The sequence below is a fragment of the Sipha flava genome, unplaced genomic scaffold (genome assembly GCF_003268045.1).
Source record: "Sipha flava isolate LNK unplaced genomic scaffold, YSA_version1 120_pilon_pilon, whole genome shotgun sequence".
Lineage (NCBI taxonomy): Eukaryota > Metazoa > Arthropoda > Insecta > Hemiptera > Aphididae > Sipha > Sipha flava.
Window position 1 is genome coordinate 131,967 of NW_020271746.1, and position 12,730 is coordinate 144,696.

General features: G+C 40.5%; 1 protein-coding gene across 3 annotated transcripts in view; it reads left to right on the forward strand.

Moving 5' to 3' along the window:
- Positions 1-874: 874 nt before the first annotated feature.
- Positions 875-12,730, forward strand: part of LOC112693925 (storkhead-box protein 1) — a 45,869-nt gene continuing 34,013 nt past the window's right edge. Inside the window, exon 1 of one of the 3 annotated variants that reach the window (XM_025569197.1) lies at positions 875-995. In XM_025569197.1, the coding sequence (XP_025424982.1) occupies positions 978-995 (18 nt within the window). In that variant the 5' untranslated portion in view covers positions 875-977. Of the gene's footprint in view, positions 996-1,371; positions 1,539-12,730 lie in introns of those variants that run through there. The other 2 variants (XM_025569194.1, XM_025569195.1) reach the window with 2 other exon arrangements.

Sequence of the window (12,730 nt, forward strand, 5' to 3'; positions counted from 1 at the left end):
AATTTAATATACTTGCCCGCAAAAGTTAGATCATTAAAAATTCTATCTACGTTCATAAAAAATTCGGTTATACTATTATATCAACCATCTTTAAAGATATAAACTGATCCCGACGAGAGCATTATACCAATGGTTCCGAGTTTAAATTACCAATACAGCCATCCCAGTATTTGACTCGACCATGGAGTCTTCTAACCGACCTAGAAAACTTTAACCGTATTTATCTTACGCATTGTTTATTCCATTGTTTTCGCCAATTGTTCGGCAACAAATAAAGTCGCCATTTCGAGTACAGCAGATACGTTTCGCTCGTCCGTCAATACATGTGCGAACTCTTCCGTTGGCGCTTACGTCCGAATCGATGGCGCGTTTGGTAGCTGTACAATAAAAATATCGGCGACGAGTTGGTGCGAAAACGCCATCGATCCAGCGTGATAGCCGCGTTGTTCCGGATCACGTTTCGAAAACGAATCGGATTTTTCCGTTTTCGACGATAATACGCGCGTTGTTGCACGACAATTGTATCGTCGGTTAGATGCGCCTACGCGGACGGTGGCGGCGAACACTGCGCCGCTGACGTGCGTCAGGTCAAATGTCAAAAAGGACAAACAAACGGAGGAGAGATGAGAAAAAAAAAAAAACAGCGAACAGGTGATTCTGTTTCTTTCGGGGCCGACGGCGAACCGTACGTTGCATCGCCGGGGCAGGAGAAAGCAGAGTGGTGGCGGTGGTCCAGTCGTCGACGGGAGAGGACAACCGAGAACTACGGCGTGTTCGCGGCGAGTAAGGATAATACGAGTAACAATAACAACATTGGGTGTGGGGCGAAAGGAGAGGGGAGAGGGAAACGCCGCAGGTAAAGTGCGTCCGGCAACCGTTCGTTCATTCCGCTGTGCGGTCGAGTTCCGTGCGCGTCGTCCGTTGTGCGTGCGCATTCGGTGAGTTCAGTTCTACCCGTACGAACATGTGCGACTCGGATGACTGCCTGCATTGTGGTGAGTATACTTTTTTTTTTGTTTCGCCGCGGCAGCGTTTCCTTTGCACGTGGTTTTGTCTTTCTCGCCCTCCGCGTGCGCGCATCGCCGACTCCGGGGTTGGGGGGGGGGATGTTTTTAAAAACAAACGCGCGAGTGCATTGTAAAATGTTGCGTCCGCGTCCGTAGCCCCTAACCGGAAACGCGCTCGTCGGTTCGGCCACGGTTCAGCACAACGGGTAACGCGCGAGACGTCACCGCCGGCAGTCGAAATGTTTTTGAACGCCGTCCGACTGTCTCTCGCGGTGACTCCCGCGCACAACACCGGTGTCTCCTGTGCTGTAGGATAAGGATCGCGTTTTTCGACGGTTACAATACCTATATTTTCCGCGGAGGGCCGTTTGGATCGCCGTACGAAAACAATACGTTTCGATGGAAATCGATTTCCGCGAATTCACTCGTTCCGAGTTCTTCTAATCCGTGTCTATTTGACTCTTACCGTCCAAAACCGGCCAACGCTATTGATCATTGCGTTGCGACGGAGCGTTCAAATCTCCGTCGGGGGTAAGTGTGTTTCTTTTATAAAATTTTTTTTTCCATTCGTTATAATGATACGTTCCTAAATTCGTTAGAAATAACGTTTTATATTGAATTGGCCTTCACCGTACCGCGCAAGTCGCGTGTTTCAATGTTATATCATCCACAGCAGAACAACAAACGATCCTCTTACGGTACGTACACGTTCAGGAAGTCGTTTCGCCTGAAAGTCATAAGTGGAGGTCGATTCCATAAACACTACTCGGCACTATTCGTTACACCGTAACGACGGTAAAACCATCGACGTTTTATTACGTTGCGTGGCTGTTTACATAGTCGCTCGACTTCAATGTTTTTAATATTACTGTTGACGAATTTAAAAACGTACACCGTCGACGCACTCATCAAACGGTCCGGGTTTTCAACGATCGAAATAATTATTAATAGCTTTTAATTCTTCGACCGCGTGAATAATAAATAACATTTCAATCGTTTCCGCTTCCACGGAGTGCGGGTACATCTTTCTGCGTTGCGATTAACTATTTGTTGTATACGGCGCTTTTAAAGGACGAACCCTACATACGGGCTTAGAATACCTATTGTTAAAGATCCGTATCCCGATCGAATTCATAACATAATAGCGGATAATTCTCCTTTATACGTTTCTTGTATCATTAATCACCGTTCCGATGATAAATTCATACGCTATGCGCACTGTAACATCAGTAGTTGCACCTGTTCTGTATGGATTCTTTCACTTCGTAATATGCGTTTTGAAACTGCGGAATCTACCAGTTTTAATCGGAAAAAATATTATACCTTGGGAAAGAGGAATATAAATTCTTTATGATTACAAACATAAAACTGCATATTTTAATTGATGCATTTTTTTTTGATATTCATATACGAATATATAATGTATAAACAATGCGGTTTAAGATGAATTTTTCGATATTTATATAAAATCCATATAAATATAAAAAAAAAAAATAAATGTAAAATACGTAGCTTCATCGTTTTATTTGTAATAATCTAAGTGTTAAGCGTCTAGATAAGTGTATTAGTGATTTGAATGATAAATTACCATTGATAACATAAAAAAAAGAAAAAACTAAAAAAATCAACCGATGTATCAATTACGCGAAAATTCAATAATGATTTCCTACATCATCTATTTGCATCATTCATCGAAATGAGTAATAGTTATAAAAAAGCATAAGTAATCTTAGATTATATTGACAAAATATAACGTTTGAGTTTTGAAATATAAATGGCTTGACGTGTTCAATCGTTTCATTCGCGCAGAGAGGGTGAGAGAGGATGATAGTGAGTGTGGTAAATTAATCCAATAACGGTATTGATGATGCGTTTTAGTTGATAAAATTATTCATGAGGTTTGAAAATTAACATACATGCAACATGCTCCGACGTCATTTTATTAATAAATCGCCGTCGATTTCCGGTTTTTACGAGTGCAGTTATTAAACACACGCACGCGGTTTTCAACTGACCTAAAACGCGTAATAAAGAGAGAGAGAGAGAGAGAGAGAGAGAGAGAGAGAAAAAAGAAAAAATACTTTGGATCCCGATCGCGTCGTGTCACGATATTTTTTTTTTTGTCCAAGAGTGGTGCGACGTGTGCGCACCGTGCCCGAGAACGTATGACGCGCGTATAATACTTAAAATCATAGGCGTGCGCAGACCTATATTTCAGGCGGTGCCTACAATGCTTTCGGACCTTATCTTAACAAAACGTGTAGGTATGAAAATTAAATCGTATAAACAGTTGAATAAGCGTAACTTTGATTTTGTGTTCAATATTGCGGTATATTAGTCCCAATGAATTTGTTTCCATTGTAACCAGCATATTTTTCTCGGATAGCTTCAATTATTTAGGATTTGTACATTTTTAGTCAACTGTAGCGGTTATATAATCAGAATGAGTTTTTGCGTGAACATTAAGAACGATTTGTTTTATTCTATTACGAAACATCGTTTATATTTTTTACCGAATATCTTAGAATAAATTGCATTTGATTCGAGCAACAATCGGGCCCCTTACTTATAGACTTCAACTGCGGGGCTCCGTTTACAACGTTTCGGGGGTGGAGGGGGGCGTACTTAAAACGTACTTCATTGTACACGTGAGTGGATGCCACAAATGCGTTTCGTCGGGCGTGACGCGTACGGTTCGTTTTTGGGTTTGGCGGAGAACAACAACACGACCCTGCGGCGGTATAATGTTAGCTTTGTTAGCGTAACTAACGTTATCGTTAGTGTTTTTGCTTCGCGGTGCGATCGTTAAGTCCGGGTCGTCCCGAACACCGGCCAACGGTCAAATGCGGTTTACCACGACCGTGGCGCGTCCACGAACGAGGGCCCCGAACAAACCGAGAGACTGCAGTCCACGGTATCCGTGTCGTCGGAAGACGATCGCGAAAATGAGCGTGAAAAAAATCGAAAAACGAGTGCCGGGCAGAGACCTATTTATACTTACTTTTATGGGGGGGGGGGGCGTTCAAATCTTTTCTTTAATTTTTGCTCAAAATGTACAAGTAAAATGTTTGGTAATGTTTGAATCAGGCGAATCCTTAATATTTGTGGTTTTTTTTTTTTTTTTTAATCTAATTCCGGGGATCCACTTGGAATCGATTTTGAGTAGTTCTTTTTCAACACCTGCCTGTGTTCTGAAAGTCACGCTTGTATTTCATTTGATTGTTCACTAAGTACGGACCCGACAAAAATCCCAATTCACAGCTACGCGTGATAAAACGATCAGCATTAAAAAAAAAATTGAAACGTGTACCTCACATGAAATCGATTCCTCGAATACGGGTTCAGGGTGGGGCGATCGTCCCTTTGCCCCCCCCCCCCCCCGAAATACGGCCACGGTGTGCCGGGCACCGAAGTGCGAAAACAAACGAACGATTATGCGATCCCGCGGCCAACGGGCGATGATTGTTTTTAATGGTTTCGTCGCATTCCGTTTACCGGCGTCGTGTTTCAAGTCGCAGTCGGGTCTCGGACGGACGTGATTCGAATTCCCGCGCGTCCTCCGACGCCGATCGGTGCCGCCGCGATCGCCGACCGAAGTCTTTGCGCAACGCGTTCCGCCGCGCGTACCGCGTCTGTACGCGACCGCTACAGCTCCCGTGTACCGAGAAACGGTCGATTCGCGGTTCACGCGCGTTCGCGTCCACCACGACCGCGCTCGTCGACGGCGATCGAACGGATTTTCGTCGCCGACCGCGTTTTTCGGTCTCGGGTTCGGCGAGCGCTACAGTTTAGCGACCGCACCGCGTGAATGGTACACCACCCGGGTACGCGTTACGCGCCGATCGCGATTACGAGAGGGTCATAAACACTGGCGCGCGACCGTATCAAAGCGTTAACCGTTCCGAGTTGTGCGGAGAACACGCGGCGTATTCCGCTGGCCGAGACGCGATTTCGCACAGATTACTACAACGAACAAAACAAATATTATGTTTACGTAAGCCCCACATCTCTCTTCCCCCCCCCCCCCGAACGTCCAACGGAAACGTACGAAGCGTGCACTACACGATTGCCACCTACACGGTTTACGAGAAACGAAAAAAAAATATGAAACAAAATGTGCGTTTAATTTCGTCCCCGCGGGGCAAACGGTGATTTTTTTTTTCTTTTTACGTCAGACGTACAAAAACGCCCATTCTCGTCCAAACCAACTGTCATGTTTCATTATACTGTAATTGGTACGATATCGCTTTTGGGGAAGAAAAAAGGTCTACCGTCCACCCGGTTCAGGTAAGAATCTTGTTTGCGGATTGCACAAATTGCCACCGATCCTGATTCGTGCGTGTACAAAGCGTTTATGTATAGTTTATACGTGGTTCTATCCATGCTAGGTTTTTAAAGTTGTTCTACAAAATGTAAACGCCGTTAAAGATGGTAATATTATGTTATATCCTACTTAGTCGATGTATGTGCAGAACCAAGTACATAGTATTCGCAATCGTCAGATGCGGTTAATAAAGAACTTTACACAAACAGTTTCTACTGTTGAAAATTAAAAATTATTCACCGTACGTGCGTGTCCTGTTTTATCAGACGGTTATTATTTATTCACCTCAGCTTAATACAATGATTCGATTTGTCGGTGAAGTTTTTTTTCTTTCTCAGATCACTAGCCAATAAGGCAGTTGCAATACCAATTATCAGTTTTAGAAATTAAACACTTTTAAATCGTCAAAATGCCAAACGTTACTGCTTTACTCATCTACTCTATTGAAATATTCAATTGTTCAGAAACAATTAATCTTCAACCGTTGTGTAGGATATTGAATAAATTAAGAATTTTGTGCATTATAGTTGTCGAGTTGCAATCGCGAAAATTTAAAGCCAATAAAAATCATTGGAACTTATTTATAATCAGTTTTGCTGTAAAATAGTCATTAACGAATTCCGTTCTGATCGAAACAATATCTCAAGTGAAAACGCTTATCATGTTTATTGTGACTACTTACGTTTTGCGTTTTGTTACCTGTGACCATCATACGATATGCTATGAAAAATGTAATCAGCGTCGTTTTTATTAACCGTCTGCATGCGGTTAACTATAGTCTTTATAACATATTATTATTGACGTTTTACTACAACGAATCGTATTGTTTTGATTTCGTCTCTTTTTATTTTATAACGGGTCGCCGCCGCCGCCGCCGCCGCCGTCTGTTAAACTTTCACGCGCGTGAAATATACACACATTTACTAACGGTTGTGGAATAGTACAATTAAGAACATAATATTGCAGACACATGTACAATAAGTGCGCCTAATTCAATAAACGTAATGGACGAAAGAGGTAAGAAATTTACTTACGGATAAATTATTATGGATACGCATATTATTATGTAGTTTAAACGGGATATATACATATTACGTTATTTACGCGCATTTTACGCTATTACTCTGTAGTGCGAAAGAGTACTTGTACTCATTAGTCATTGTATTAAAGACATCACCGGACCATATCACCATAACGGTTATACATTATTTCCTATTATTGTTGTTTTTTTACCATCTCTAGATCGTAAAAGATGTTCAAGAGGTCTTTCTGGTACCAGATTATTCCATCCAACAGAAAAACCGCATTATTATCTGTTAATTTTCAGGTTTAAAATTTCGACATTTTCTACTGAATACGATGAATCATACAAGTTAAACCGCGTAATAAACGTCCGAATACGGCTTTACGACCACAACTAGGATTTCGTGTATGGGCCAAAATTTAACATTGAACTTACGAATGAATTTTTTTAGTCGCAAGTTTTGGTATACTTGGATATTCATTGGTAGTCATGTTGTACAATAGTGTTATTAAGCTTTTCAGAAATATAATGTATGTATTATATTTTTGAAAAGCTCGATAATACTATATTATATATATGATGACAGGGTTGAGTCATGAAATATGTGTGGGCCGAACTAATGCTAGGAAATAAATCGATAATATAAGTACGGACTGATATTTTTTGTAATAATAATAATACGACATTCCAATAATTATTTAAACGAATTTAATATTATTATTTTACGTGCAAACGTTTCTGACAGATTTTTTCAGTCTCTGAAAAACAATCTATCCGTTTTAACTGGTAATTATGTATACCATAGTATAATCTTATTATTTGTCTGTTTTGTCTAAAAAAAATAATGTAGGTATACCTAACACTAACAACGCATATATAATTATACATTAGAAAAATACAGAGGTACGTGTACTACAACTAAGATTGTAAACGATTTCCGACCTTCAATTGATTTTCATGTCACTGGGCAATACAACTAATATGTACGTACCTAAATACGAGTAGTACATAAACGTACATGACAGCATGTAAATCTTAGAATAAACACGTTTGAGTATAGTAGTACATGATGAATAATGCGATAATAATACGAATGTCTATATGTCGAAATGTCAAATATATTAGTGATTATTATTCTTGAGTCGAAATTAACTGTAGCGCAATATCCGCGACGTTACGATAAAAATTACAATATTTTGTTTCTTATTATGAAACCGTTGCAGTATTCGATGGCAATGGTTTTTGATTCCATACATGGTTTGGAACGTTGCGCATTATCTTACAAAAATAAATATCGAATGACACCATTGGCGATAATCATAAAACACGCAATATCACAATTATTTTAAAATCTGGTTCTACTGAATAACAAGTGTATATGTTCAAATAACGCGCGTTCGTCGGTTTCTCTCGCTATCGTATGATATTATACCGTGGTATACTGCTGCGGATTTGAATCGCACCACTCACGCCGAGCACACTCGTCGCAATCCTAAAACGGTTAGTCGTAATTCCTATTCAACTCGATTCGGATAACGCGTATAATACATGTATATATGTATATTGTTTATACAAGGCGTTGTTGAAAAATGTATCGGCCACATATGAGCGTTTATCGAGTCGTGAAAATCGTCCTGAACGCGCGGCCGTCCTGTTTTCACTAGGTGCCATATTATACGAGTATAGCGTATCTATAGTATGTATCAAGTATAATGAGTATATGTAAAATCCGATCGCACCGCAAGACGTAAATACTTAGACCACAATTCGTACGTTTACACACATTAAAATTATACCACTCACTTTTCGTGCGTCTTATTATTATTGTACATACATGTGTACAATACGTAACATCGTAAAATTACACACATGAGTGTACGTATACTGCACCGTTTATGTGTTATGTATTTATAATATACGTATATCGGGCACTTATGGAATACCGGTGGTAACGTAAAGTCTAACAGCTGTGGTCAAGTCTGTCGAAATATTCAAAACCTCAAGTATTGTTGTCGAAAAACTGTGAAATCATATAAACTGTGAAACATACTAGGCGTGTACGTTAAAATATATTAGCTAAACTTATCGTATCGATTCTCGAGGGAAACAGAAAAAAGTTCGAGGATATTGAGTTTTATTAAACGATTTTGATTAAAATTTAAATATTTTAAAACCGAAATACTTATACGTACATATCTACGAGAAATATAATATTTAATACATTTTTTTTCCTCTCAGCAAATCCGTCATTAAAATTTGTTTTTTATCGCTTTTATCTTCAATTATGTTTCCTAAATCCGAAAATGCAGAAAAACCACAATTTTCCACACCTGTTGTAGTATCAACTACCTTTCTCAATGTTTCCAAACGGCTAGCTTGTTTAATCGAAACTGCCAAAAATTACTTTTCCCTCTTTTTATGGTTCATTTTCACTCTCACCCGTATCTTAGATGGTTTCTAATAACACTTCGTTATCCATCCGTGCTCTACACATATGTACATACTGTGGTCCATACCCATATAGTATGAAAATAATCTTTGCCATTGCTTTTTTTTTTCGTTTTTGAAATCAGGTTTCACAGATAATAAGTAAACTCGTAAGTCTGAGCACACAAACATTTTATTACGATACTTATTTTTAGTGGACGTGTTTGATGAAAAAAACCCTTTCCACAAACACAGTGCTCGTTATTAAATAATTCATAAATATTTTATTAATCCAAATTTATCATTGGAAAAATGTATCATTTATCATTAGAGATATTTGAGTTTCATATGGAATTTATTTTATTCGTTTTCGATATCAATGCATGGTATCAACGCGTAAGTTCATTATATTGAGTGTACTGCACAATTGTTGATTCTCACCGTAATAAAAATTTTATATTAGTGACAGATTTGTACGAAAAGCAATTGATTTTACGTGGAGCTGTCAAGAGCGTAATGCTAGGATCGAAGGAATCTCAGCGTAGCCTGAGATTACAAAAAAATTTGATTTAGAGACGTTCGACGTAATAAGAATAGTTCACTGTAGTGCAGTAATAATTCTATTCGATAAACGCGTCCAGTCGGTATCCGTATACGTACGTATTGTGCGGCACGCAGCACATATTTTCTGAGACTTCCGTAAGTCGCGGTTCGAAAGTCCTATTGAACACGGGTCGTTTGCATATCGGCGTACGATCTGTACACAAGAAAAAGGGGATGTATGTATAAGGACTTCCCGACGCCCTAGATAACGGGGGGAAAAAAATAACAAACTCGCGCGCGCGTTTCGAAAAATCGTAATATAACGAACGCAGTACAATAGTAATGTTCGATGCCTTTGCGTCGTTGACGCGAATATCTCGTCAGCAGGGAAAAAAAACTGCCGGTACAATATGGTCGCGACACGACCGGGCGCGCTGTTAACGAGTGTCCGAGGGTGGATGGGGGGAAACGCGCACAATGCACGTTCGTTATTATTGTCAAACGTTTATGTGGCGTGCATTGACGTATTTGGGGGGGGGGGATAGAGGGGATGATCGCTCCGGGCGGTATCAGATTTTTACATAGCTCATTTTATGCTGATGAACAATAACGTAAATCGGTTAATTTTTTTTTTTTTGTTTTTCATCTAAGATAATATTCTAAGATCGGAAATATTCATGGGAAGTGGGGGGGGGAGGACAAAAATTGTCGACGAAAAACCTCTCATTCTAAACGTAAATAAGGGGAGCGGAAAAACGTTAGCACCTATTTCTGAATACGTCTCTGGTGGCGTGCGCGAAGCGTGTCAGTGGCGCGACCAGGGGTGGACTCCGGGTCTTGACCCCCCCCCTACCTTGGCACGTGTAATGGTATACTGATATCATATTCTAGGTATGTACACCTATTATAAATTAGGACGGTTCGTTTTGTCGGACGCCCCTCCCCTGGAAAATTCCTGATCGCGCTACCGACGCGTGCGGGTGCTGCGGCGCCGAGGACGTGCGCGAGCGCGCAACAATTGCGATCGCACCCGGCGGACGGTCGCGTCGAACGTTTGCGCGAACACGACCGAAAGCGTAATTCATAAACTCGCGTCCGTTTTTCGGCGGATCGTAACGAAACGCGTAAACCGTATCGGCGGCGTCGGCCGTCGCGACCAGAACGTACGTCGTGCCGCGCGAAAACGACCGGAGACGACCGGGGCGACACGACGTCGAATCGTGATGGGCCAAAACGGTGAAATCCGTTCCGTTTTGTTACATTTTTTTCACTTTTTACCGCTTTTGCACGCGCTCGCATGTCCGGTGCATTTATTGTACTGCGTCACGTGCGCGCGCCTCCTCCTCCTCCTCCTCCTCCTCCGCGGCCAACCGTACGGAAAACGGTAACGGCGTAAAAATGCGATCTTACGTACGACGCGTTTTTCGTACAGCACATCTGCCGGCGATACGATTCTTCGGGTGAGAGCCGGTACAACACACGTACGTACACGCGCGTTCATTGTGTTATAAATTTTATTTCATTAGGTATACGTACGAATACGTGTCCGGTAAGAAAGCGGTGCCGCTCTAAAACCACACTTACCGATGTACGTATGTGCGCGTGTGCGCATCGAGCGCTGCCCGTAATAACATACCAACGGAACAATAACGTTTATCAGGCGAATATTCCCTATCTTTCTCCCGGCATCTGTCTCGAATAAATAATAATAATAATAATACGCACGCCCAATTCGTTATCCGACCGAATCATTAGTACGTAGTAGAATCGATAGGAAAAAAGACCACGTATTATCGGCGAACTTTTTTTTTTCCCTCTTTCCGTTTCACCGCTGCCGCCGCCGCCGCCGCCGCCGCTGCTTCCGTTTTCCTCTGCCGCCGCGGACTATCGTATTATTATTATTTAATCCCGTCGTTTTTTTTTTTTTTCTTTTACTTAATTACTTGTTCGTGCGCCTAGAAAACTACGTCTCTCTTCTGCTCTTAATATTTTTTTATACCTCGCACTGCTGTGCACAATATTATAACGATCACCTGTATCGCTTACATAATAATACACTATCCGGCCAACAGTTATTTTTTGACAAACGCCGTTCGACCGTCATCGCGTGATATCTATATAACATTAATTACAACGTCCGAAAGGTTATCTCTACGTGTATCGTTTTAGCGGTGAAAACCGAACGCGCACCAACGTCCTCGGATCGTGTAAACGAGCCGAGTACTTACCGTTTACATCGTTTTAATCGTGGATTCGAAACCGTTTCGTCGTGCGACCTATTGAAAACTACCGATTTTTTCCCCTCATTTGTGTACGACTGATGTATTGAAGCGGTGAAGGTTCCGTTTTCAAAATCAATATCAGCGTGAGGTCTGTATTATATTTTCGTTTTAAATAAATATTACGAAACATTTTTGTAGTGATAAGACTTGATTCGTAGATGTTGGAAATATACAAATCTAAAAGAGTGGCCCGATCCATCTCAAGTTTTCTTCTCGTGTGCCGACCTCGAACGGGTTTTCAAAATCCGTATTGCTTCAATCGTTCCGTATTATTAATGGACCGAAAATGGGTAGTTTTTATGGGTGGAATTCAAAAAAACAAATCCTGTTATTTATATCCTAACCGATACTTGATCAGACACGAGTATTTTGTTTGAAGTTTTTAATTTCATTCGTGACTTGTTGTGACGCATTATGTAATTGAACTTTCAGTACAAAGTGAATCTCATTAAGTAAATAATTGCGCATTGTCTTAGATTTAACATGTTAAAAAGGTTAAATAGACTTAACCCGCATTGTAAACACAGTATTTATAATTTCGGACAGTTAAACACTTTAGAATTGACACGCGAGACGTGCGAAAAGGTCAACAACACACAATTACTAACAGTTGTAGGTTAAATCGTGTTAGCAAAATGATAGTTATTCATTTGTCAGTACACATCGCACTGGTTTTAATCTGGTATTCGGCGTTACTTACCGATCAATAATTTAACGATAATGTAATTTCGACGGACGAGAAAAATAAAATCGGCGAGCGAGTTTCAAAAAAAAAAATTGTTTATATCATACATTTTTGTAACTTTTGACTAGTTCGTCCTCATAACGTTTGTTAAAAAACGTATGTTTCTGCGTAAGACTATCATGCATTGTGCTAGTGGAGGGTAATAGTATTAGCCGAATAAGTTAAACCGCTTCATCGAAACAAACTCGAGTGCTGGCGATTATTATGTCAGCGAGTGGGTTTCTATTTGATATTTTAATTCGAACGTTCCGCAAGCATATCAATTTTCGAATACATTGAAAATGAACCGTTAAAATAATACGCGCGTAAGCTCTCGGAGCTTGTTCCGTTACACAAATAACGATGTTCCTGCGATTGAGATTTGAGCGTATTATTACG